General features: G+C 42.4%; 2 protein-coding genes across 3 annotated transcripts; one reads left to right on the top strand and one right to left on the bottom strand.

Moving 5' to 3' along the window:
* The first annotated feature begins 1,893 nt into the window (after positions 1-1,893).
* Positions 1,894-23,630, top strand: LOC129821303 (xin actin-binding repeat-containing protein 2-like). Its single transcript, XM_055878807.1, has 9 exons — positions 1,894-1,991; positions 5,049-5,337; positions 6,310-6,438; positions 7,260-7,352; positions 7,684-7,723; positions 9,461-9,549; positions 9,957-19,917; positions 21,559-21,683; positions 21,902-23,630. Exons 2-8 carry the CDS (start codon positions 5,278-5,280, stop codon positions 21,642-21,644), a joined length of 10,458 nt encoding a protein of 3,485 aa, XP_055734782.1. The 5' UTR covers positions 1,894-1,991; positions 5,049-5,277; the 3' UTR covers positions 21,645-21,683; positions 21,902-23,630.
* Positions 23,631-23,809: 179 nt separating this feature from the next.
* LOC129821302 (SCAN domain-containing protein 3-like) lies at positions 23,810-27,344 on the bottom strand. 2 transcript variants are annotated; one of them, XM_055878805.1, is made up of 3 exons: positions 26,973-27,344; positions 26,399-26,442; positions 23,810-26,192 (listed from the first exon to the last, which is right to left on the bottom strand). In XM_055878805.1, exon 3 carries the CDS (start codon positions 25,751-25,753, stop codon positions 24,770-24,772), a length of 984 nt encoding a protein of 327 aa, XP_055734780.1. In that variant the 5' UTR covers positions 25,754-26,192; positions 26,399-26,442; positions 26,973-27,344; the 3' UTR covers positions 23,810-24,769. The 2 variants fall into 2 exon arrangements, with proteins under 2 accessions (XP_055734780.1, XP_055734781.1); XM_055878806.1 differs by having other exon boundaries at positions 26,977-27,344.
* Between the last annotated feature and the right edge of the window lie 13 nt (positions 27,345-27,357).

Genomic DNA, 27,357 nt, shown 5'->3' with positions numbered 1-27,357 from the left:
AAATCCATTTTGGATTATTGACTGTCCAAACAGTAAGTTACATGTGACCAAATCGGATTTGTGTGTGTTCTGACAGCAGTCATTTGCTGACATGGCTATGCTAGTTGTCATAGTAATGACGGGTATGTGCGCAGTGGTGAAGGCTGATTGGTGGTGGTGCTCGTGCTTCCTATCACTCAGAAGTTGTGTAGAAATTCTAACGTAACAACAATGCCTGCCATGGATGTTTCCCAGTTGTTTTGAATGTTCAAAATCATAGTGTAAGAACACTTTTATAGCCTCAAAGGAAAGAATTATCTTTTTGGCTAGTCACATCAGTCAACTAGCAAGCTAGCCACAGCAGTCAACTAGCTAGCCAGGTAACGTTAGCTGTTTAGCTCTCTAGCACGTTCACTAATGTGTTTGTAAACAATTAACAAGCTAGTTATCTACCACATGATCTTGTCAAACTGTCAACAGAGTAGCTAGTGAGCAACAAGATATGCCAAATAACAGTCTAAAAACCACTTGAGGGCAAATAAATCCGATTTGACCGTTCAGACATGTCACATGGCCAGGAATCAGATTTGTATCTGTGGCTTGAAATATCCAATTCCATGTGCTTTTTGGCTGTTCAGGATATGCAAAGAAATAGGATTTGAGTCACTTCAAACCAATGTGAACAAGACTTTAGTGTCTGATGGAAGTCAATTCTTATCTCCAGTGAGGGGCTGGGGTTGGGAATGGGTCCACCTGACATGCTCTGCTGGTGGAGAGGCTGCTGCTGCCTCCTCTCCACCACTCTGCATGACTTACCCCTCTGTTATGGATCAGAGAGCTAACTCCAAGCAGAATACAGAGCCGCTATGAAAATAAGATGAGGCTTAATAAATTCCCTGAAAGTTGGCTGATTGTATTCACATTGACAGTTTCTTTCACTCACTGAGATTGAACGGAGAACTAACTTCGGCACCTCCCTACCCTTTAAGAGTAATGTGACTTGTTGTTTGGACGTTTACTCAAGCCACAAGAAGAGTCCTGTATCAAATGAATTGAGGCTGTCTCCATGATCAAGAATCATTGGAGAGTGTTGTGTTCGAAAGATCTTAGGTTTCCGTGTAGAGTGGCGGCGGTGGGAATGTGTCAGACGGGGTTCTTTAGGGCAGGTGACATATAGAGAGGCGGGTGTGGGTTACACATGGGGTAGATGGGCCCTGCGGTGATGCATGGCTGCCACGTCTGGCCTCCACACATCCCCGGCCTTCAGGGCATAGCAGAGTCAGCCTTGCGCCGCTGCTCTCAAGCTGGGCTAAAGAGGACGAATGAGAGGAGTGAGAGGAGCGAGAGCTCTCCGAAACTCAGGTGCCTCTTGCAATGCCTGCCTTTAGCATTACATCACCGCTGACCCCATTCCAAACCCCTGGATGACGCATCACATGGGTCCGTTTTCTCTCTAACTGTAACTGTTATCATTCAAATAAGCAGCACTTTCCTGGGATCCAGCAGCTCACGCTGTGAGGGGTAATTTAAGACTGTAGAACGGTAGAGATACCTAAAGCATGAGATATATGACTGAATGTGTATGTTTTTGGCATGTATAAATAGGTCATGATGACAGCTGTAGTTGAAGAGTGGACAGTGAGCTATGATGGAATCTGTGATGATGAAACTGTAGTGGTCTGATTTATTAGTAGAGTAGGCTGTAAACGAGGGTGGCCTAGGAAGCACAAAACATGTAGATTTCCCGGACTCAACATGGAAGGCACCAAGGCCTCACCCTCTAAAAAAAGCACCTCTGGCCCATCTTACGGGGAGGGGGGGGTCTAAAATAAAATCAGCTGTTACTGTCTGCTTGTTGGACAGAGGTAATCACGTACTGCTGGAGCTGGACTCCAACGCCAAAAGGGATTTGACTTGTGGTGAGGAAAGACGCCCTGCGGGCCATGGGTTTCAGTGGCCTTCCTGTGGGATTCTATCGACTGAGTTGTATTTTTCTATTCTTCACAGACCTGGTAGGTGGAAAAGCGTATTGGAGCAACTTTGTCTGTGTTGGTTGGGTGGTCTTTGACTTCTACATAGCTAATGTTGTTGTTCATAAGCCATTCAAAAATGATTCATTGATGCATGCATAAATGGCTCCGTTTGATACTTTTGTACATGCCAGGCTTTCTGAGTCATGTAGTATTCATTTATTTCGGTCATTAATATGATGTTAGGAAGCAAAACAGTTGAATTCATATTCGCAGTGGAGAAATAAAAATGTGCTTTAGTTCTCCTGTCCCATGTTTTCATTATGTGTCCCTATTCGATTATGTTATTTAATGCATGGACATAACTAGTCGTTAGAAGGAGAGCTGAGGGGCAAGATTTTGTTCTTGTGCTGTTTGAAAGCCTTATTATTTTCCTCACAGAGCAGACATTGTCTTGGAGGTCCATTCTTGCGAAGTAACAGGCAAATCAGAACTTCCCAAGGGCCCGTAGTACTGTAATTAAATATTTTGGATTCGGACAGTAAGCTAACCTTGAGTAATGTGAACTGCATTTTTATCTGGAAAATACTGGATTCGCCTCTGTAGCCTTATTGCCTAAGTAGACAGACTGTCATTCCTTGTCTCATAATCGCAGAAGTGCTGATGTCATAGACCACAGCTTAGTTCAATATAGCTTTTGAGCTCTGCATACCAAAAGCAAGGCTCCTGTCTGTCTGAAAACAGTTCCTCAGAAGGTTATTACTGCCATAGACTACTGAGAGTTTTGAATGGCAAATACAATTCAACTCACTTGATGTATGGATGTAAGAACATTAAGGTATGACCTCAGGCACACACATTTTTTATTTACATATTACTGTAAGCCCAAAACAGGACAGTGTCAGGATTCTGGAAATGGGTCTTCCAAGCTTTAAAAAATCTTGTCCTCCCAGTTTGTCTCCAGCTCTTACTGAGAAATACGACTCTGCAGGACTCCAAAGTTTAAAATAGGGTGGATTTATTTTTGCAGGTAGTTGGCGCCTAGATTACTTCACTTTCCTGTTATGTGAGCTCTCAACTGAACATAATATGTCACAAGATATCCAAAGATTGTTGACACATTTCTGGGCCTTAAAGTTTCCCGAAATCCTTAATTAACATTATAGCTGCATGGCCTCCAGTTGCCAAAGGCAATGGTAGAGATTGAACTTTCTCCTATATCTGATATAAGAAAACATTTCCTATGTTGAAGCTACCTGGATTTATGGTTTTGGACTAGGTGAAATGTATCTTATTTTGGGAGGTGGCTATGCTTGTCCCTCTCCCATCCCTCTTGACAGGCTGATAGGTTTACACTAGCATGCTGATCATGCCTCTAGGCTAAAATAGAGGGTCAGATACAGCTTTGCCCCAACACTGTCTTGTCCACACAATCCTATGATACTGTACTTATCAACAGCATCAATCCCCAGCAGGACTATGTATGCCTATCATTAGGTTTTCATTGTCCTCCTGGGTGATCAAACGTTTATAGTCTCAAATACGTTTATAGAATGTTTAGAGCACAAATAGGCTAGTCACTGTTATACTTATCTATTTGTGGCTTCAAAGGCAGTAGGCATATCCTTCAGATAAAAAAAATACTCTTCACAGCATTTAAAGCTATGAAATACAGTTTGATTTGAAGTGATTCGATCTGTAATTTCCTGTCATAATTCATATTATGTAAGTGAAATATCATCTCCAGTCTCTTTTTTTGCTGACGATATTCCTCCTATTTCATTCAGTTTGAGAAAACAACCATTTCTGCCTGTTCAGAGACCCAACTTTGTGTAATGCACGTTGAATCTGTTTTTAATTTCATTAATGCTGATTAGGCTTCACACCGCCTGCCAATTAAAAAAACAGACATTCTCATGAATTAGGACTTTCCGCTTAATGAGTGTCCCTTACGTGATTCCAAAGTGATGCTTTTGCGGTGCTGTATGTTCCACAAACCCCAAATGATCTTTAGTGCCTCTGTAGTGCAAAGTGAAACTTTGCATCCATGCTTCCCTAAAACCAGACCACCAGAGCTGAAGTATGCCCCCATCACATGTCATGAGGTGTCCATGCTGGCTCAGCACCAAGGCTAGCGTGCACTCAGTGTGGGTTATAAACAGTTTGGGGTGTCAGGGAAACATCACCATAACCGTGTTATGGTGCAGCACACCAGCACACCGACAAACATAAATCTTTATTCTCCCACTGTTTAATTGACCATCCACTGGGAAGGCTGTAATTGATTTGAATGATGCTCCTGTGTTGGAGAGGGACTATCTCATTCACTAGAGCACCTGCGCACCCGCATGGGAAACACTGTGGATTCCCTTTCTGCTGGATGTGTATGGTCGCAGTATAAGAAACGGTTACAACACAGAATGACTTCACCCACTATCCATCTCACGATGTTGATTACAGAACAAAAAATTATAGTCTACTGTCAATGTTAGATTTAAAGTTTGAAAGCCTTACAAAGCTCAGTTGCCAGTCATTCATGTGGATGTTTGTGTACCCTTCTTTTAAAATAATGCCAAATGGCCAAATGGCACATAAAGTGAACATACTGTCTATCCCTGTGCTTTAAGATTGGACTGTAAACTCATTGTAAGGTCTTCAGCTGTATTAAAACAATTGTCGCCAGTTTGGACTCGTTCATTGTCGAAAGCATGCCATGTGATTGCACTGTTCCCGTTATAAATGTACTGTGTAGCTACAAAATAGATCTCCTTCTCTTAAATCTGTGTCCCCTATTTGAACTGGTGAGGGAGGTATTGATAGTGTAGCTCTGCAAGCCACCTGATCTCGCGCGCTTTGCGAAGCCAATATTCATGTAAACTCGCGAGATCAGGCGGCTTGTGGGGCCATTGATATTCTGCAACTCCACGTAATGCACCTCTTTCATAAGCAAGCTTATTATCACCCCCCATGGCAACTCAACGCTGGTCACAGACAACACACTGCACTAAATGCTCTACTAGTGAAATAGTCAAACCATATTATTGTGTATAGCATAGACTGTTGGATAAATGTTATAATTAATTACTGTTGTTCCCTTAGCTGCTGGCAGCGCAGGTGTAACTACCAGGTTAGGACTTCCTGAGGAAGCTGTGAACTCAGAGGAACAGGATTCACTCTGAAGACTCAGATCCCATTGACAGGAACCACTGACACAACCTACTGACACCAGGATCCACTGACACCAGGATATATTGACCACCAGTACCCACTGACACCAGGATCCACTGACACCAGTAGCCACTGACACCAGATCTCACTGATCGTACCCATGGCCATGTACCAGCTGGCAGCTGACTCCAAGCAGCAGGACAACATCTTCTCCAGCGGGGTAGGCAGACACACACAATACATTATAAAGATATGGTCATACATTTATGGATGTACTCTTCAATGACCAGTTTTAGGTCGTACTACCTGACTTACTGACAAACCTAACCATAGAAGCTTCTAACAATGTAGGTGATAAGATTTTTTTTAAATATAGTTTTTTATGTTCAGTGATTTGTCCAGAGTGTCCATTGTAATGAGCCAACTACATCATTTTTAGATGAATTGTATGTTTCGTCATGCCAACCCTGTTAACCCTGCCATGTTTTGTGTGACTGTAAGGCCTTGGGACGTTAGATTTTGCAGTCTAGAAGTAATTTATTCCACATTTTGAACGAGGTTGCATAATTCTGATATTCACAGTAGATTATTCCGACCATGTTCTAAAGTAGTTGCAGTCATGCAAAGAAAGAGTCAAAGTGTTGTGAATGTTGTGATAGCCACTGATGGCTTTGTGGTGCTATGTTAGTGGAAAGTGATGACAGCTGACCAGTGGGAGAGTTCAGTGGCCCTGCAGACCCACAGAAACATGACTCCTCTCATGGGGCTCAGAGTGGAAACAAGGGCAGACAGGCAACACAACGGGCAATCTGTGCCCCCTGCAGGATCCCATTAGTCATGTTTTAGACCTCAAAGCTGTCAACTCCACTCTGCAGGGTGGGCAAAACAACTATCTGCCTGGACAACATGCTGTGATGCACCACCCAAAAAGCAACCAACTAGAAAGATTGCTCTGCCATTGTGTAAACATAATGCCACATGCTGTCAGGAGGCCTACATTGAAATGGGCATGTGTGCAGGCATGTGTGTGTGTGTAAACACTCTGCAGTCTCACTAATGGCTGCTCCAGTATTTTCTATGAATTTGCAGAAGTCTGCAATGAAACCCAAGCTCAATAGGCCTATTAGGCATATGTCTGATCCCAGGCCATGTAGAAATGCAGGCAGCTAATGATGTTCCACTGCTTCATTAGGTCATGGAGGAGTCTGAGGTCTGCTCTGTGCCTGGGGGGCTCGCCAGCATCAGGGCACAATTCGAGACCCAGGAAACTGCAACATCGCACAACGTCACCCAGTTCCTCTTCCACCACAGAGCTGTGCAGGTACTGTAATTAATGCAGGCTAATCTCAGGCATGCGGTGCATAGGGAAACGTGCAGATGTAGTATGACCTACGCTGGTTAAATTCCAGCCTACAATCTAGCTACCCATCCATCCGCACCACTGTGTCCCTGCCCGCATTACGTCCCCTGTCGAGTGTAAGTCACTCACTCAGGGAGCGACCACAAATCTGGGTGAATAGTAAATTATTGAAAAGGCTGGGGAGGTGCCTGCTGCTACATTATTCTTCTCCAAAGGCTTAAAGTACAGATGTTAGATTTCATTTGATGCACTGCTAGACAGTGCTGGCCAACTTGGCAATGGAGAAGAATACAGATCCCTGGGTCTGTCAAAACCCCTGGATTTCACGCTCACATTGCTACTGCTTTAATTGCCACTATGTGTATAGCTTGGAATCCTCAGCTGAAGTGACACAAAGGGGCATGAAACAAATGAAGTATTCTTTGTCCCTGTATGCATGGTGACAGCTACTCTGTTTGATTAAGGTGAAGCTACTGTGTTTGATTAAGGTGAACCATCCATGGAATCGTCCCTTCTCGTCTGTCATCCTCTCTTTGTCTGTGATTAGTGTAATTTAACTGCAGTAAGCCATCTAATTATCAAGCTTCTATCCCATATTGTTCTCAGTGATGCACACTCTATCTGCTACTGTTTGAGCATTAATTAAACTCACTGCTGCTGCTGCTGCTGCTGCTTGTGCTGGGCTGTCAATGAGTGGGAGTCATTCCCTGCTGTGTGTGTGTGTGTGTGTGTGTCTGTGTGTGTGTGCCTTTATGTGACAGCCAATGTCTTCGATCTCACAGGAAGTGGAATTGAACTCTGAGTTGACAATGAGGAGCAGTTCCAGGGAAGTCATCCCAGCCTCTCAGCAGGCTATTTTCCACCAGGATGAACAGGTAGACCGTCTGGAGACCTCTGTTTCATCACACGACAGTGAAGCTGGGCTGACTACCCAGACGTTAATGCCTTATATGTGTTAACAATTGTAAAAACCTTTTAATTCGAGAAAAGCTCTTTACAGACCACAGTCAGTACGCTGACAACAAGATACCTAGTAGAGAGTGGATTAACTCTAAACAGCTTGATCATTCAGTTAATGGCCATTACATAACACAGATTCACTTTACATGTCCCCATGAGTTTTCTTAATAGGTGGAAATTGTCCTAATAGGTGGAAATTGTCCTAATAGGTGGAAATTGTCCTAATAGACTGCCATTCTGATACAGGTCACACATGAAGAAAACTTGGCCTCCAGTTATGAAGCAGGTAGGATGTTACTACAGTTTATGCTCGTCATGTTTTACAGTATGCACATCATCAAGATAAATAACACTGTTCAAATTAGTTTAAATTAAATCATATGAAGTTGATGGATGAATCTTGCATTCAGAAAGTATTCCGACCCCTTCCGTTTGTCCACATTTTGTTACGTTACAGCATTATTCTAAAATGGATTAAAAAAAAGTTTTCCTCATCAATCTACACACAATACCCCACAATGACAAAGTCAAAACAGGTTTTTACAGATTATTGCAAATGTATTAAAAACAAAAATACCTTATTTACATAAGTATTCAGACCCTTTGCTATGAAATTCGAAATTGAGCTCAGGTGCATCCTGTTTCCATTGATCATCCTTGAGATGTTTCTACAACTTGATTGGAGTCCACCTGTGGTAAATTCGATTGATTGGACATGATTTGGAAAGGCACACACCTGTGCCTAAGGTCCTACAATTGACAGTGCATGTCAGAGCAAAAACCAAGCTATGAGGTCGAAGGAATTGTCCGTAGAGCTCCGAGACAGGATTGTGTCAAGGCACAGATTGGGGGAAGGGTACTAAAAACTGTCTGCAACATTGAAGGTCCCCAAGAACACAGTGGCCTCCATCATTCTTACATGGAAGAAGTTTGTAACCACCAAGACTCTTTCTAGAGCTGGCCGTCCGGCCAAACTGAGCAATCGGGGGAGAAGGGCCTTGGTCAGGGAGGTGACCAAGAACCAAATGGTCACTCTGACAGAGCTACAGAATTCATCTGCTGAGATGGGAGAAACATCCAGAAGGACAACCATCTCTGCAGCACTCCACCAATCAGGCCTTTACAGTAGAGTGGCCAGACGGAAGGCACTCCTCATTAAAAAGGCACATGACGGCCCACTTGGAGTTTGCCAAAAGGCACCTAAAGGATTCTCAGACCATGAGAAACAAGATTCCCTGGTCTGATGAAACCAAGATTAAACTCTTTGGCCTAAATGCCAAGAGTCACGTCTGGAGGAAACCTGACACCATCCCAACAGTAAAGCATGGTGGTGCCAACATCATGCTGTGGGGATGTTTTTCAGTGGCAGGGACTGGGGGGCAAGTCAGGATCGAGGGAAAGATGAACGGAGCCAAGTACAGAGGAAAACCTGCTCCAGAGTGCTCAGGACCTCAGAGTGGGGCGAAGGTTCACCTTCCAACAGGACAACGACCCTAAGCACACAGCCAAGACAACGCACGAGTGGCTTCGGGACAAGTCTCTGAATGTCCTTGAGTGGCCCAACCAGAGCCCGGACTTGAACCCAATCTAACGTCTCTGGAAAGACCTGAAAATAGCTGTGCAGCGACACTTCCCATCCAACCTGACAGAGCTTCAGAGGATCTGCAAAGAAAAATGGGAAAACTCCACAAATACAAGTGTGCCAAGCTTGTAGTGTCACACCCAAGAAGGCTCGAGGCTGTAATCGCTGCAATAGCTGCTTCAGCAACGTACTGAGTAAAGGGTCTGAATACTTATGTAAATGTGATTTCATTTTATTATATATTTTTTTATTAATTTGCAAAAATGTCTATAACCTGTTTGTGCTTTGTCATTATGAGGTATTGTGTGTAGATTGATGAGGGGAAAAACTATGTAATCCATTTTGAATAAGGCTGTGACGTAACAAAACGTGGGAAAAGTCAAGGGGTCTGAATACTTTCTGAACGCACTGTATTTTACTTTGTCCTCTTTACATTGTTAGAGGAGGAAGGTCCTAGACTTACAACCAAGGAATTGAGAGATCATTTTGAAAGAACCATTGAGGAAGCTGCCCCAAGCAAGCCAATGAAGGTAATTGGACATGCTTGTCTTAAACCCATTTTACTTAAATGGACAGAAACTGCATAATTTTGGCTTAGGTTACACACAAACCCTTCTGCTTTTTATCACCATTGCTGAACAAGTTATTAACTTTATTTGAATTGTAATTTGTTGCAGTGTAGCTCATGTGTAAATACAGCTTGTTTAATAACACTATAAGACGTTTTTTCTTACCTTGTTTTTAAAATGATCAAGATTCTTCTATTAAACCATGTCAGGCACCAATCCCTCAGTTAATAACAATGAGACTGGATATTGACAATTAGTGATAAACAAATAGTTGGCATGCTATACATGTAATGTTTGCATTCAATTTTGTTTCTAAAAACATGTCAGGGACCTCTAATGACACCAATCATTATTTTCTTCCCAAAAAGATTGGCCGAGCTGACATCAATAGGTCTCAGTGGGCCTCAAATGTATCACAAAAACAAGTCTCAACAAGTGAGATACACAATTTATCGTCAAGTAATATACAGAATTTCTCATCAAGTGAGATACATAATGTGTCATCAAGTGAGATATGGGAAGATTCTGCTACTGAAGCAATAGAGGACACATCTGCTGTTGACTACGAGAACACAGAATATTTCCCTCCGCCACCTCCAGAAGACTTAGAGTACCTCCCACCTCCACCCCCAGACTTACTGCAGGTTCCATCAGAAAGTCCAGATATGCCAGTTGAGTGCTACTACTCACCTGAGCCTCCGGAATCAGCATACCCCTCTAAATGTCCACTCAGTAGACAGGAATACTTCAGACAGAGAAACCAGTATGAGTTGAAGCGCCTTTACAAGCATATCCATCCTGAGGTTCGTAAAAACCTAGAGATGTATAGTGATGCGGCTGAGTATGAGAACACCCGACAGGGGAGTCAGGAGGAGTTCACAGGGGAGACCAGGTATATATACGAGGATAACGGTAGCAGCCCCAACGACTGCATTAGCCCAGAAGAAGAATACCTGGAATGGGACGAGATCCTCAGAGGGGAGGTCCAATCAATGCGCTGGATGTTTGAGAACAAACCTCTGGATGCCATCAAAGACGATGCCTCAAATGAGGGTGACGCCCAAAACATGGAACAGGAGATGATTGTTGGGATTGATGTAAAAAGCAAAGCGTGGATGTTTGAGACCAAGCCCATGGACGCATTGGGATCAGACAACATAGCCTCAACTAAATATAGAAACAGATTCAATAAGTTGGACAAAGGAGATGTCCGTGCTGCAGCCTGGCTGTTTGAAAACCAGCCTATGGAGACCCTGAACAAACTGCATGGCGATGAAGAGCTAACCAAAGAGATAGTATTTACCCAGGAAGACGGCAGCTCTACCATATACATGCTTGAATCTCAGTACATGGACACTTTAGGTCATACTGAGACCATTGATGACAGTCACCTCCTGAGTCTGAGATCAGTGCTTGAGGATATAAAGGGAGAAGTGAAGACGATCACAAGCACATTTGAGACTCAGTTTACATGCGTCCTCATGGGACAGTCAGGCCAGATGTTGGAGATAACATCTATACGCAAAGTGGAGACTGTGAAGGGGGAAACTAGAACATCAACCTGGCTTTTTGATACTCAAGCCCTGGACATGACTAATAGACTCCCTGCCCCAGTGAAACTTGTGTGTAGCCTGTCCATGGAAGACAACTACAAAGGAGATGTTTACAGGGGTAGATGGTTGTTTGAGACAAAGACCTTAGACTCCATTAACACAGATGAATGGGAAAGCTCATCGCTGCAAAAGGAAGAGATAATCGGAGCTGATGTCCGAAAACATTGCTTAGCGTTTGAAACTCAGCCAATGAATTCTCTGAAAGATGATTCAAATGCTAGACCCCCGACTATCGAAGAAGTTATTGGCGGTAATGTTAGATCTGCAAGACACTTCTTTGAGACTAGTCCCAAGGCAGCTTTGAAGGATATCAATGAGGTAGGGAGGCTCAAAAAGGTAGTGGCAGCTGAAGAAGAGAAGGGTGATGTAAGGCACCAAAAATGGATGTTTGAGAATGAACGACTAGAGAACATAAGAGATGAGAAGAAGGAGATTATTCGTACTGTGAACTTTGAAAATCTGACTGAAGAGGAAGGTACAAGCTACAATGCAGATGTCCGTAAGAATTGCATGGTATTTGAGACTCAGCCAATGGACACTTTGAAAGACGATTCAAATGTTAGAGCCTTTTCAAAGACGGAAATTGTCAGAGGCAATGTCAGATCAGCTAAACATTACTTTGAAACTGCTCCAGCTGACAATTTAAAAGACCTTGCTGAGGTTGGGAAACTACAAAAAATGGTGAGACTTGATGAAGAGAAGGGGGATGTGAGACACCAGAAGTGGGTTTTCGAAAGTCAACCCCTGGAGCACATTCAAGAGGAAAAGAAGGAAGTCGTTCGAACCATTAACCTGGAGGAAATAGATAAAGTGGATGTCTCAAACTACAAGCAAATATTTGAAACCACAGACTTAACCAGATGGGATGAATCTCAAAAGATACTCGTGGAGGGTGTAACATGTGGCTCTGTGAAATCTAACAAACATCTGTTTGAGTCTACACCAATGTACGCCATGCAAGACAGCTCTGGACATTACCATGAAGTGAAAACAGTGCATCGGGAAGAGGTTGTCAAGGGAGACGTCACAAGCTGCAAATGGATGTTTGAAACACGCCCCATTGACCAGTTTGATGAAAGTATCACCAATTACCAAATTATTAAAGGAATATCCAAAGAAGTAGAGTCTGGTGATGTTAAAACTGCCAAGTGGCTGTTTGAAACACAGCCTCTTGATGCAATTAAATACTTCAGCAATATTGAAGATGAGGAAACTACAACTAAGGAAAGTGTTGAGATTTTAAAAGGTGATGTTAAAACTGGTAAGTGGTTATTCGAGACTAAACTAATGAATGTCCCATACGAGAAGGATGAGTTGACGAGTGAAAATGAGAGTGAGGAGGTACACAAAGGAGATGTAAAAACCTGCACATGGTTGTTTGAGACAAAGGCACTTGACACTATCCGAGATGAAACGGAAACTGTTCTACAAACATGCACAGTAAATCAAGAAGATGTCCAGGGCAAAAATGTACGAATGGCTCGTTTTCTATTTGAGACAGAAAAACTTGAGAATATCACAGGGGAGGACGAAAGCTTTAAGAGGGTTACTGATATAGACATTCAGTCAGGAGATGTGAATAGAATAAAGTATATCTTTGAGAACCAGTCCTCTGATATCATGACCTCAACATCTGAGGAGGTTATGCAAATGCTCAAAACTACACAATCAGAGGACATCCAGAAAGGAAATGTGGTGAACTGCAAATGGCTCTTTGAGAACCAGTCGATAGATGCCATACATGATACCCAAGAAGAGGCTTTGGAGACCCGCACTGTGATGGATGTACAAGGAGGTAATGTGGACAAAGGCCGTTTCATTTTTGAGACCTACTCCTTGGACAAAATCCAGGAGGTGTCCTCGGAGACAGAGACCGATATCACAAAGTTGCAGAAAATCACCCGTGAAGAGGAAGAGAAAGGGGATGTGAGGAACTACACCATGATGTTTGAAACTCAGCCTCTTTATGCCATTCAAGACAAACAGGGTCATTATCATGAGGTCACCACTGTCACAAGCGAGGAGATATTGAAGGGTGATGTGATCGGGTCCCGGTGGTTGTTTGAAACCAAGCCTCTTGATTCTATCAGGGATACAGATGAGGTCTATATCATCAAATCTGTCACACAGGAGGATGTTCAGAAAGGAGATGTTACTTCAGCCAAGTGGAGATTTGAAACACAACCTCTTGATACGATTGCAGAGGACATAAAAATGTCAGTTAAAACCGTTGAAGATATTCAAGGAGGAGACGTTAGAATGAATAAACAGCGTTTTGAATCTGATGAGCTGTCACAGAAGTCTGTGCGAACCGTTAATGTGAGTGAAATCCAAAAAGGTGATGTCAGGACAGCAAAATGGATGTTTGAAACTCAAACAATGGATAAAATACGTAGCCAGAGCGAAGAGAATTTAATAGAAACCGTCATGAAAGAGGAGGTCCTAAAGGGAGATGTTAGACAATCAGTGTGGCTCTTTGAACAGAATCCCCTTGACCATATAAAGGAGGTAGATGAGGATAATACAGTAGTTGTTCAAGAGGAGATCCCCAAAGCAGATGTAAAGACAACAACATGGCTGTTTGAAACAACTCCGTTCCATGACTTTAATGAGAACAGTGTTGAGAAGTCAGAAATCCTGGGTAAAAGTATCAAAGGAACCCTTGAGGAACTTTATAGCCAGAAAATGGTTAATTCAAAAGGAATACTCATTGAAGCAGATGAAATTGGGGACGTTAGAATGGCAAAATACCAGCTAATGAATACGGATTCTCCAGAGATCCAAAGAGAGGAAATCATCAGCGGTGATCTGAACAACATTATGATGAATCTTTTGAACCGTCGGGAAACAATTGAGAGGGGAGTAGTGGTAGAGTCAGAGGAGAAGGGTAATATCAGTACAACAGTGCATCAATTGTTCAACCAAGAGAGGGGCATCAGTGTGGAAAAGGAGGAAATATTAAGAGGTGACATCCAGGAAGCTGTAAACAATCTTCTCAAGGAGGGAGGATCTGCTAAACGTGGTATACTCCTTCAAGAGGATGAGAAGGGAGATGTGCAAATGACTATTTATTCTCTTCTAAATAAACAAGAGGACATCAGTGTTGAAAAAGAGGATATAATCAAAGGCAATATAAGGAATGCTCTCCAACGACTATCCAACCCAGAAAACCAAGAGCAGATGAGGATAAAGGTGGATGAGACAGAAAAGGGAAACGTAAACTTTTACTCCACATGCATTGAATCTGGGGCGCTTGACTATCTCAAACAACTCCAGGTAGAGCCAGATGAGAAACCACCTGAAAAGATAGAGAAAGAGAAGATTATTAGAGGAGATATAAAGGGGACAAAACTCATTCTTGGCAGTAATCGAGCACAAATTGAGCGTACAGTAGTTGAAGAGGACATAGTGTGTGGAGATGTTCGCAACTCAGTCAAGGTTTTCATGAGCGAACCCACACTCTCACTGGATGGCCTACAAAAAGAGGAAATTGTGAGGGGTGATTTGAAAGCAGCTATGAACTCACTGTCTCAGTCTGTAAATCAGACAGTGGTTGTAGAGAAAGAGGAGGTGGTGAGAGGTAACATACACGAAACCAGAAGACACCTTGAGTGTGCCCATAGACTGCCCAAAGAGGTGGAAAAGACAGAGATTGTCCACGGCAACATCAAAGGGGCACTGAAGTCCCTAGAGAAATCTGCAACCTCCAAAGTTGAAGTTGTCATCGAAGATGTAGTTCCTGGAGACATCAAAGGTACCTTAAAATCCCTGGAGCAGGCAAAGCAAACAGTCAGGGCGATCGAGAAGGAAGAGATTGTAAAGGGTAACATTCATACAGCAAAGCAGTGTTTACGAGATGCTTCTAATGACAGAAGGACATGTCAACAGGAAATAGATGTTCAGGGAAATGTGAGAGGCACTATTGAGCTCTTATTGGAACCACCAGCTTCTCCAAGAATGACACGGAGGCCCAGCTTCGAGGGTGATGTGAAAATGTCCATTAAGTCACTCTACGAGACACATGAGGTGCATGAGACAGGGGAGGAACAAACTCAACCAGAGAAAGAGGAGGTGATAAAGGGTGATGTTAAAGGCACAATCAAATCCTTGCTGGAATCAGCTCAGCGTGCAGCTCCTAAAATCAGAGTGGGAGCTAGAAGGGTCAAAGTCCCTGTGAGATCTCCATTGCGCTCACAGCATGGAAGCCCTCTATCACGTTCACAGCAAGGTAGCCCTGAATGTTCTGTTACAACCAAAACTGAGAGTGAGACATTTAAAAATAAGTCTCAAAGCACTGAAGCACAGAGAAACATACAAAAAATAAAGACAGCTAATACGGCCAAAACTGAGAGCTCAACACAAGAGAATCAATCCCTCTCAACTCAAACCGCAACCAATGCATGTGAATCACAGACTACTCAACAATCAAAGACAGTAATGCAACACACGACCATCACTCAAAACCATGGCATTAAGACTTTGGAGACTAAGTTCCGTAACCTCAATTCAAGTCGAAAGGGTATGATCAGACTAGATAAAACCAAAGTGAAAACAAATGTTCATTCCCCAACACGGACATTGTCTGAGTCTGAACTTTCTCTCCCTCCCCCACCTCCACCATGTGACGATCAATCATCCCTAACCCCAGCATCCTCTATCAATAGGCTAGACTTGGACCTTCCTCCTCCCCCAACTCCTCCTCCCCCACCACCTGTTGACTCTGAGCCTGATCATTTCCCTCCGCCACCACAGGATTTCCTTCCACCCCCTCCCTCACAGCATGAACTGGACTCTATGCCATACCAGACACCTAATCCATCACCAGCAAAAGCCACAACAATGACGGTCAAAAAGGTGAAAGGTCCTGCATTGCATCAAGTCTCGAAGCTTGAGCCAACCAGTCAGATTCAGAAAATTCAACAGGCAACCTCTGAGAAACATACAACCACAGCCAACAAATCTGTGTTGGAAATCAGCAAAACTCAAAATGAATTAACTGTTTTGTCTGAAATCCCAAAACCCCCCGAATCACCACGACCACTAAAAAAAGTTTACGTCGCCCCTATAAGATTTACTCCTCCACCTTCTCCTCCTCCCTTCATGAGATCTGCTAAATTCAAAACTCCATTAATACAGGCAGAGGAAAAGTACAGAAAACAGAAAGTGGATAGTACACCACCTGCTACACCGAGTCCCATTTTCATGCATGAGTCAGTCACTGCTGCCCTTGAAATGCTTTCCTCTGAGGAGGCAGGTATGAAGCAATCAAAAAAGAGCATGGCATTTGGTTTCACTCAAGAGGTGGCTGAAAAGACTGTGACTAATGTTAAGTCAGACACACTATCATCTGATTTATCCAAGCAGGCGCAAATCTCAGATACTCCTTCAAGCATGACATTGATCTCTGCTGTATATGGGAAAAATCGCCCTGAATCTGCTGTTATTTCTGCAACTAAACAGCATATTGTCTCTGATCAGACATCCAAAGTCGTTTCAGTTCAGCACCAGACCACATCTATTTCCTCCACAAAGCAACAGACAGTTACTGCAACTAAACAACAGGTAACTTCAGCATCCGCCAAACACTCACACTCTGCTGTAAGCAGCTCTCAAGCTCAGATCTCATCCAGTGATGCTAAAAAGGTTGAAAATACAAAAGCAGATGTTCAAAATGTCAAAGTTTACTCTCAAGATACAAAAACACACGTCCAGAAGGATGTAAAAAATAAAGGTTCCCATAAATCTGAGGAGAAAAAGAACAAGGATAATTCTGCATCCCAAGTTCCCGAGAAGGTTTCTGACCAGCCTACCGAAACAGTAAAGGGAACCCAAGAAACAAATGTCAAAGCAGCGAAATCACCCTCAGAAGACAAAAATAAAAATGACAATTCTGTATCACAAGCACCCGAGAAGGTTGCTAATCAACCTATCAAAGTAGAAAAGTTAACCCTAGAAACTAACGTCAAATCAGGCAAAAAGAAGAAGGCCAAAGGGACAGAAAAGCAAGTAGAATTAAAAGAAACAAAACAGCCAGATGAAACTAAGACGGGAAACATTTCACAGGTGAAGGATGTGAAGGTGGAAGTAAAGGAAGTCACAAAGTTGAACGTTTCTAGTGAGCAAACACATGCCCAGACTGACGTCAAGGTCAAGGAGGACAGTCAGAAAGCTCCTGCTATTAAAGACAACCAACCAGCAACTCCAACTTCTGCAAGAAAGAAGAAGAAGAGGAAGTCAAAAGCTAAAGATGCAGCTGCCACCATAGAATCAACTAAATCTCTTTCTGAAAGTTCCACTCAAAGTCAGGAGATACAAACAGCCCATCAAGAGGAGCAGATCCAGGTACATAAGGAAGTTATTATCCCTGAAAGCAAAGTTGAAAGAAAAGTTAATCAAAGTGTCCAGCAACAGGGAACAGTTAAAGTAGAAAAGCGGGTCGAGCCATCTCAAAGGAAGAAAGAGTTGACAGGAAGCCAACAGATTCAAGAGAAACCAACGGAAGAGTACAGAAATGTTCCAGTCAAAGTGGAAAGTGGAAAAATGACAAACATGTCAGCACAAAAGGAACCTGCGAAGCCCTCAGCAGAGAGCACTGAGGATTCTCAAAGACGAGAACATGTCCAGAAGTTAATCTCACATATAACAGAGTTAGAGGGAGCTTCAGGAAAAATAGATTCGAAATCTGTGAAGACACTGCTCAATACTATTCCAGAGTGGCTCATTGGTCCAGAGGAAAATCTTTATTTGGAGGGAACTGCAGTTGAGCATAATATACAAAAGCTTACAGAAATGGTTTCATATGTGAAAAAACGAGCAAAGGCAAAGTTGATGTGTTTAGAGGGGATCCACACTAATCTGGAGAAGCGTGAGTGTGAACCTACTTCTGAAAAGATCATTGTTGGTTGTGCAACTCAAAGAATACATAAAATAAGTATTGGCTCTTTGAAAGTTGAAAGTCAAAAGAAAGTTGTGGAAAGCAAAGCAACATCACATGAAAGCAAAATGCAAGAGTTGAGTGTAAAATCTATGCGCTCACCCTCACCCTTACTAAGGATGCGCTCACCCTCACCCTTACTAAGGATGCGCTCACCCTCACCAACCTTTATTACCATTGAATCTACCCGGAGAACTGACTCTCCTCAGAGAATAACCCCATCACCTATCCTAACACACAGACCAGCCACTCCCCCAACACCTCCCCCCCGCAAATCGGAAACTCCTACAACACGCATCAATAGGGCCACACCCTCTCCAACCTTCTCTAGGGCAGAGAACTTGGCACGGCTAAAAGATACTACAGCCAAGCTTTCCCGTGGGGTGACACCGCCTCCAGTTTCACTTCCTATGCAAGTCACAGAAAAGAAATCTGAGATTGTGGAATCCCCTGCATCATTCCATCGGCAGATCAAAATTGAGGCACAAGCTGAGGGAAATTCAGAAGTGTCAGACACAACAATTGTCACTCAAGAGGCTCAAAAGGCTGGTGTAAAGGTCACAGATAAAGAGTCATTCCATCAAACGGATAAAGAAGTCATGGAAGCTTCTGAAATGTCAGACTTGTCAATGGTGACTATGTCAGTGAGAAACAAGAGGGAGTTTTTTGAAGATGCTCAAAAAGCTGAGGTAAATAAGACCAATGTGCGAAAAGATCCCATCGACAGCCCAGAGCACTTGGGCCCAGACAGGGAGGAGCCCAAAACAACAAAGCAAGAGAGTAAGGATGACACACAAAGCACATCTGAGAAGGTCACAGAGAACAATGCTGAAATAGTGGGATCTGCAAAGTCAACTGATAAAGAATTGACGGAAGCTTCAAAAATGTCAAACTCATTAGCAGCAACGACATCAGTGAGAGACAAGAGAGAGTTTTTTGAAGAGGCTCATAAAGCTAAAGTAAATAAGATGTATGTTCGAAGGGACCCCATTGATATCCCAGAGCGATTGGGTCCAGACATGGAGGAGCTCAAACCAGAAAACCAAGAGAACGAGAAGGAGGACCTTCCAAAGGTGGACTTGTCAGGATTAGTCAACAAATTTGAAACACCGGAAGATACAGTTTACATCAGAAAGCCAATGAGAGAAAGACGTGGAAGTGAGATGGAATATACTGAGACTGGCGTAGAAAATACAGTTACTCAAGAAGAAGAGATGCCAACTTTTGACATCAAGGCTATTAAAAATGTTTTTGAAATGGTTGAGCAAAGTCCCTCCTTCAAAGGGGAGAAAAATAAACAGGAGGAGCTGGAGTCAAACCTGAGTGAAAACACAAGAGATAGTTCAAAGCAGGATAACACCCAGGAGACACAGAGGGGCTTCGGGCAGATCTCGCCCCTGCCTTCCCAGAAAGAAGTGCAAATCCTGTCAGCAGACCCAACAGGCTTCTCTGAAAAGTCAGTCACAGAGCATTTCTCAAGCTTAGATGAATTCGGCAACAAGACAATTGGATCACTGAGCAGCACAACTGTTTCCCAGCACTCAGAGAGCATAATAACCCACAATGCCCCCTTCTCATATGCTGACGTGGTAAAAAAAAAAAAAAAGGGGTCTGAGGTGACGTCGTCTGAATCCCCGGAAGAGGCTTCCACTGAAGAGTTGCTGAGGAATTTCCACAAAACATGGACGGAGAGTGAGAGTGTTTTCAAGAGTCTCGGTTACAGTGTTTCGGAGGAGAGAACATCACATGTTGTGTCACATCAAACAAAGACCGTTGTTACTGGTAAAGACAGTTGTACTGCCTGCATGATGGGACTTGAAACTAACAGGATATAATGGCATGTAAGAATGCCCTCTCCTATATTCAATGAGACCTAACATTTTTACATGTGCCTGATTTTAAAATGGAGAGAGATTATTGTGAATGGACAAAGAACTAATGCTTCAATGAATGAGTCATGGCAAAAGAGCAAGAGCTAAGCATGCTATGATGATGACATGAGGGACATTATGGAATAGAATCTCACACATCCTATTTAAATGCAAGCATTCATGTTTGACCATAAAAATCAACACAAAGTACAAGTTTGGGTCAATACTGTTTCCCATCAGAAAAGAATGTTTGAGATTTCTGAAAATTATTTTTTGATTTCACCTTTAATGTGATTGCACTTGTTTGATGAGGTATATACACAACCTAGTCTCAGAGCATTTTGTATTATTCTGTATGTAAATCCGAGGACACAATATGTATTAATTTGTGGATGTCCATCACCGATTTCATATGATATATTATGAATTACATTTTGTATTATATGTTACGAATGTGCAAAATGTATAATATGTTACAAATTTTAAAAAAGGTACAAATGTTACAAATTTGCAAAACTAGCTAGCTGGCTAACGATAGCAAGCCTAAGGGTTAGGGGTTATGGTTAGGTTTAGGAGTTAGATTGAAGGGTTAAGATTGGGGTTAGGGGAAGGGTTAGGGTTAGGGGGGGTTAGCTAACATGCTAAGTAGTTGCAAAGAAGCTAAAAGTAGTAAGTAGTAAGAAGTAGTTGAAAAATAGCTAATTAGTTAAAATGCTAAAGTTGTTCCTGATGAGATTTGAAATTGATGCTAGACTTACCCATCCACCTGACCAACCGCCCTACTTTCATTTTTTGCCTTTAGTAACCATCACTCTTAACATATCGTAACATATCATACCTATTTGAGTGTTCCGGATTTACGTTGACTATGTTACATCTAGTCTATGAGACCAGGCTGGTATACATATACAGAGTATATACACTGAGTGTACAAAACATTAGGAATAATGAGTTGCATCCCCCCTTTTGCCGTCAGAACAACCTACATTTGTCAGGGCATGGACTCTGGCCCATGTTTTGTCAGGGCAGGGATACTGGCCCATGTTGACTCCAATGCTTCCCATAGTTGTGTCAAGTTGGCTGGATGTCTTTTGTGATGGACCATTCTTGATACACATGGGAAACTGTTGAGCATGAAAAACCCAGTAGCGTTGCAGTTCTTGACACACACAAACCAGTGCGCCTGGCACCTACAACCATACCCAGTTCAAAGGCACTTAAATATTTTGTCTTGTCCATTCAACCTCTGAATGGCACACATACACAATCCATGTCTCAATTGTCTCAAATCTCAAAAATCCTTCTTTAACCTGTCTCCTCCCCTTTATCTACCCTGATTGACGTGGATTTAACATCAATAAGTGAACATAGCTTTCACCTGGATTCACCTTGTCAGTCTAGTCACGGAAAGAGCAGGTGTTCCTAATGTTTTGTACACTCAGCGTACACTACGCATGATCATGACAATTATGCCTTGATAACGTTTCTTAATATTCTTGAGTCATTGTGTATGTTGTATAAAAATTCTAGAATGATAACTTTTCTCTGGCAGACTCGAATTCCCAAGTCGGAGCTTTGCACTCAGAGGAGGGTCTATCCGATGGAGGCTCTAATAACGGACAGAAAAAAATTCCATAAATCCTGTTTCTGCTGCGAGCACTGCCAAAATAAATTAAGGTAAAGCACATATCACCCAACCAAGGTGAATTCAAAGTAAGTGGATTTTGGCTGTGTACTGGTAAGCAGTGCTTGAATGGTTTTGCTCCTACAGTTTGTGTCTGCACATATGACACCAATTCTATTGTGCTATGTTTGCAAATTAAGCAATAAAAAGTTTGACATGATTGTGGAATCATCTTCACTGTTTGAATAAAAATGTGTTCTGTCTCCTCCAGCCTTGGCAACTATGTCTCTCTCCATGGACATCTGTGCTGTTTACCACACTACAAACAACTCTTCATGTCCAAAAGGGAACTACGATAATGGATATGGACAGACACTTACCACTGAAAAGAATGTCAATGAAAGTGGCAGACTCATCACCTCAGAGCAACTTGATTGGAGGACTTCACAGAGCAGCATAGGCTCAACTGAAAAGGACACCTTTGAAAAATAATTTATGAAATCAAATGACGAGAACAAACAAAATAGTAATAAGATACCTGTTGTGTGGCCTCCACAAGCCCACTCCCCACAGAAAGCCTTTAAAGTAGATGAGGACTAACTAAGCCACCATGGCCTCCGCAGGACAATTCCCCGAAGTCACCCAAACAACAACATAGGAAAGCCATTTCCAGGAGCTCTCTTTGAAAGAGAGCATTTCCACCACTACAGGTAAAAAAAGGCATGTATGCCAGAGAAAACTGAAGAAACTTCAAGCAGTCGATGGTAAGACCTACGAGGGCAGAGAGACAGTTGGAATTGGGAAAAGTCTGAGACTGAAGGACAAAAGTACAAGTGCAATAGACACGAAAGGAGATGTGAATGGTAGAAATTGTGTAAATATTTATATTGTGTGAGAGTGGAAGAAGATGGTTCAGAAAGTGCTTAGGGTTAGAGGCAAAGACGACTAGAATGACAGAGAGAAACATGGAATGTTATGCTTAGAAATGGCGCAGGAGGCCTACCTCATTGGTCTTTCAAGTTTGATAATTGAAGACATTAGCTCTGTATTTCACATGGAATTGACCCACATTAGTCACGTTTAATTGATATATAAAATATATTTTTGATATGTTCAACGGGGCTCACACAAAATATTTTCCTAATATCTTCGGGGTAAAATATTTTGATTTGTTAAATTTAACTTGTTCAGTCCTCTATCAATTAGTTTAAGTCCATGGATCATTTTGTCTTGGCTTTTTCTTTCAACATATCAACATTTTTAAATTTACCTTTTTCTAGCACCTGGTGTGCAGCCTAGTAAAACTTATCTTGGAAATACTTTCTTTATAATATATATATATACAATATATATCCTCTTAATTGGTATTAATCATGTTTGTTTTGGACATTTCTATCATATTTTTTTATTTTTAGATTAGACTACCTTGCTTTGTACAAGAGAATTGTACAAGAGACTGGTTACTCAACAATTCATTCAAATGTATTGCTGATCCAGGGGCAACAAAATCATTGAATTAGTCAGTCTCAATCGCCTTCTTTCACAGGAATTTCAACATCATTCACATTAAAAGGTCCAATGCAGACATTTTTATCTCAATATCAAATCCTATCTGGGTAACAATTAAGTACCTTACTGTGATTGTTTTCAATTAAAATGGTCAAAAAGAAACAAAATAGCTTCTGAAGCAAAGAGTTATTTCTCAAGCCAGAATATTGCTACAAGTGTCTGGGAGTGGTCTGAATGGGAGGGGAAAGCTGAACATGTGTTGTTATTGGCAGAGAGGTCTGGAACTCTTTTTCTTATTGGTCTATTAACTCATTTATCGCATGGTGATGTCAAAATGGAAGGCGAAAACTCCATCCCACCAAAACATGCTTAAATTTCAGGTGGTCTTTTCAAACAGCTCTTACACAGCTTTTGGGCTCCCGAGAGGCACATCAGTCTAAGGCAGCGGTCCCCAACCTTTTTTGCACCACAGACCGGTCTCATATAGACAATATTTTCCCGGATAGGCCGTCGGGGAAAGGGGGGGGGGGGGGGGTCACGATACGAGCAGAATATTTATTAGGCCTACTAGTTTAGTATAGCCGCTTTTCATAACATTTTAGTTTAAGTAGGTCTAACGTGATGATATTATAAAAACATAAAGTGCATATTTTTCTCTAATGACCATTTATATAATAAAAACATGACAACTCACCATGTCGCTGAATCAGTGGGAGGCCTGAGCTTGTTTCCCGGCAACAAGATGGTCCCATCTAGGGGTGATGGGAGATAGTGACACCCGAAGCGTGTTCCTTAGGTCCAGTCTACTCCGTAATTTCGTTTTTGTTGCCGTCATTGTGTAAAATCCCGCTTCGCAGAGATAGAAGTGGAAGCAAAGTTTTCAGTGCTTTTGTGGCTCTCTCAGGATGTTCAGTCTTGATTTTAATCCAGAAGGTCGGCAGAGATGAAGTTCTCTCAAACATACTTTTAAGGCCACCGTCATTTGGAACCTCAAGGATTGATCTTCTTCCTGCATGGACATGGACGATTCACCTGGGACATTCACAAATGGGTCGCGGATCCATTCCTTTGCACTTCGTGGGTTTTTGGCGGTTGGGAAGTAATGCTCAAACTCCGTTGACAGCGAAGCTAGGGGATCGCGCACCAGCTGGGAGAAAGATGGCCCAGTCTCAGTCTCTCCCAAAATCCATGCTAATGTTAGGAACATGTCAAATATGCTCCTGTCCACTCGCCGTCCCCACAGTTCCAGTTTAGCTTTGACTGCAGCCAACTTAAAGCCAACTTTATCTGCCAACTTAAAGATAGTTGTCCTTCTGCCCTGAAGTGACAGATTGAGTTCGTTGAGCAGGTTGAATATGTCGCACAGGTAAGCGAGTTTTGCGAGCCATTCCTCGTCATTTAAATGTGCTGCCAGTGGTGACTTTTTCTTTTTAAAGAAATCTCTGCAGCGGCTCTCGTAACTCAAACACTCTGGCAAGCGATCTCCCCCTGGATAGCCATCTGACTTCTGTGTATAAGAGAAGGCGTTTGTGCTCTGCGTCCATTTCCTCACAAAGCTTCCCAAACAGACGCGAGTTAAGGGCGTGTGCTTTGATGTGATTGATAACTTTAATATAATTCAATACAAGGTTCAATTCAGGCGACATTTTTCGGCTAGCCAGCATTTCTCTGTGAATGACGCAGTGCATAGACTCACATTCAGGCGCAACCTCTTTAACCGGGTAGTGAAACCAGCCAGCCGTCCAGTCATGGCAGCAACCCCATCTGTGCATACGCCAACACAGAATGACCAATCCAAATTTCCTGACGTGTAATCATCCAAAGACTTGAATAGTTCTGAGGCTGTTGTGTTAGTCGGCAGGGACAGCACACACAACATATCCTCATGCATATCATCCTGAAATATATATTGCACATAAACAAGCAGTATTGCCTTGTTGTCGACATCGGTAGGTTCGTCAACCTGGATTGCATACCACCATGATTCATTAAGCCTCTCTAACAATTGTGCCTCAACGTCCTCCGCTCTTTCATCAATTCGCCTAGTGACGGTGGTAGCCGAAAGAGGAACCTGTGCTATCTTTTTAGCTGCAGCCTCTCCTAAGAGTTTACAGCAAATGTCCTTAGCAGCAGGTAGAATCAACTCCTTGCCAATAGTGAAAGGCTTCTTGGCCTTAGCAATGCGGCTAGCCACTAAGTATGACGCTCTCAGTGCAGCCACGTTTGTTGATGCGTTGGCTTTCAAGACTTGTTTCTGTCCTTCTGCTTCACGTTTTCTTCGCTCAAAGAATTCAACAGGTTTGTCTTTAAGTGCAGAGTGCTTGGATTCGAAGTGCCGAAGCAGTTTTGAGGGATTCATTGTCTCGTTACATAGCCTATCTCCACATACTACGCACAGGGGGCTTGGAGCATGCGAGTCACCTGCCGCAATAAAGCCATATTTTAGGTAGGACTCATCATATTTTCTATTGAATGAGGCTTTCTTTTTTTTTGTAGTCTCGGGCTCTGCTGTCTCTGCATTATCGACATCGTCGTTGGGCCTTTTATCTCCCTTACTCCTTCTGAAGAAGCTCTCCAGGGACGTTTGTTTGTTTTTATTCATGTCAGCTAACATAGCTAGCTAGTACAAAGTTGGCGGGCAACACAACTCAGGCAGACCGTGATGAACTCGCAGTACTCAAGTTCAAAATCTGTAAACTGTTATGGGTGTGACAGAGATGTTAGAGTGGTGAGAAAAGGACCAACAGACTGCACCAAGTTCAATGTAATTACTGCACAAATAGCCTATAATTGTATGTAATTATTATTTTATTTTACCAATAAAAAACTGTAAAAAAAATTGTAAAATCCTTTCTGTGCGGCCCGGAAGAGAATGTGCTGCGGCCCAGTGGTTGGGGACCGCTGGTCTAAGGCACTGCATCTCAATGCAAGAGGTCGTTACTGCAGTCCCTGGTTCAAATCCAGGCTGCATCACATTCAGCCATGATTGGGAGTTCCATAGGGCGGTGTACAATTGGCCCAGTGTCTTCTGGGTTTTGCCGGGGTAGGCGTCACTGTAATTAAGAATTTTTCTTTACTGACTTGCCTAGTTAAATGAAGGTTAAATAAAATATATAAACAATTACACTAAAATGGCATTATTATAATTTTCACCATTTCACAGTATTATTCCAACCTCACAGTGTGGAAATACATATAACACACAGGTAAATCACGTTTTTGACTGCACTGGGCCTTTTTGACTGCACATATGACATACCTTTAGCCATTTTTGGTATAATCAAGCTGTAACTGCTGAAGAACCTAGGGGAACAAAAACATTGATACTGCACTGTAACTCCCAAACAGCCCAAAGAACATGTTCTCTGCTGCAAAGAAACGCTCATGTAGGTCAGCTGTTACGGACAGGTGAAATGTTTGCTGTGGGAAAGTGCTTGTTTTGCATCTTTTAAATTCCCTATAATACTTATAATCACATCGATTGATAAACTGATTGATAACTAGCCTACTATAATAAAATAATTACATACACTATGTTGAACCTACAATCCACTCCAGACAACACAGGCTTTAAATATAGGCATGTAATGGAATTTAACGTAATCCTTATCCATTTTGGCAGTTAACCTATGTGATTAAGTGGAACAAGAAACTTAACTCAAACCCCAGGTGTGCCAGAAACAAGTTCAAGTTAAGATATAACTCACACTCAAATTTACTTTTTAAAAGTATTTTGAGGAATCAAGAGTGGCAAGATATTCGTGAGACAAGCATGTGGATAGCTCGTCACATCCCTGTCTTAAAATGCAACTACCGATTTAAAATAGGCTTACGAACAAATGTAGCAGGTCATCCTCATGTGCTCTTCTACCTCCTTAGGCATGGGTACAATGCGGACTCCACCCTGTCGATCTATTCCATCCACTCCTGTCAATGTGCAAATCCTTTTCTATCTTTCAACGCAGGTTAGCGTTTTTCGTCATGAATCTTGTTCTGGAAGCTGCTCTGCAGAGTGGTCATTAGCTGTCAAAGCCACGAAGTCATAAAAACCTTAACCCTAACGTCAACCATACTGCTAAACCTAATGCCTAATCCTAACCTTAAAATAAGGGGGGAAAAACTCATGTTTTCATGAATCTTTAGAAACTACACCATTTTGACATTGCAGAGGGCATATCTCGCTCAGTTCTGCCCCCGGGACAAGACTCGGGACAATAA

The sequence above is a fragment of the Salvelinus fontinalis genome, chromosome 23 (assembly GCF_029448725.1).
Source record: "Salvelinus fontinalis isolate EN_2023a chromosome 23, ASM2944872v1, whole genome shotgun sequence".
Lineage (NCBI taxonomy): Eukaryota > Metazoa > Chordata > Actinopteri > Salmoniformes > Salmonidae > Salvelinus > Salvelinus fontinalis.
This window is presented reverse-complemented; position numbering and strand designations above follow the sequence as displayed.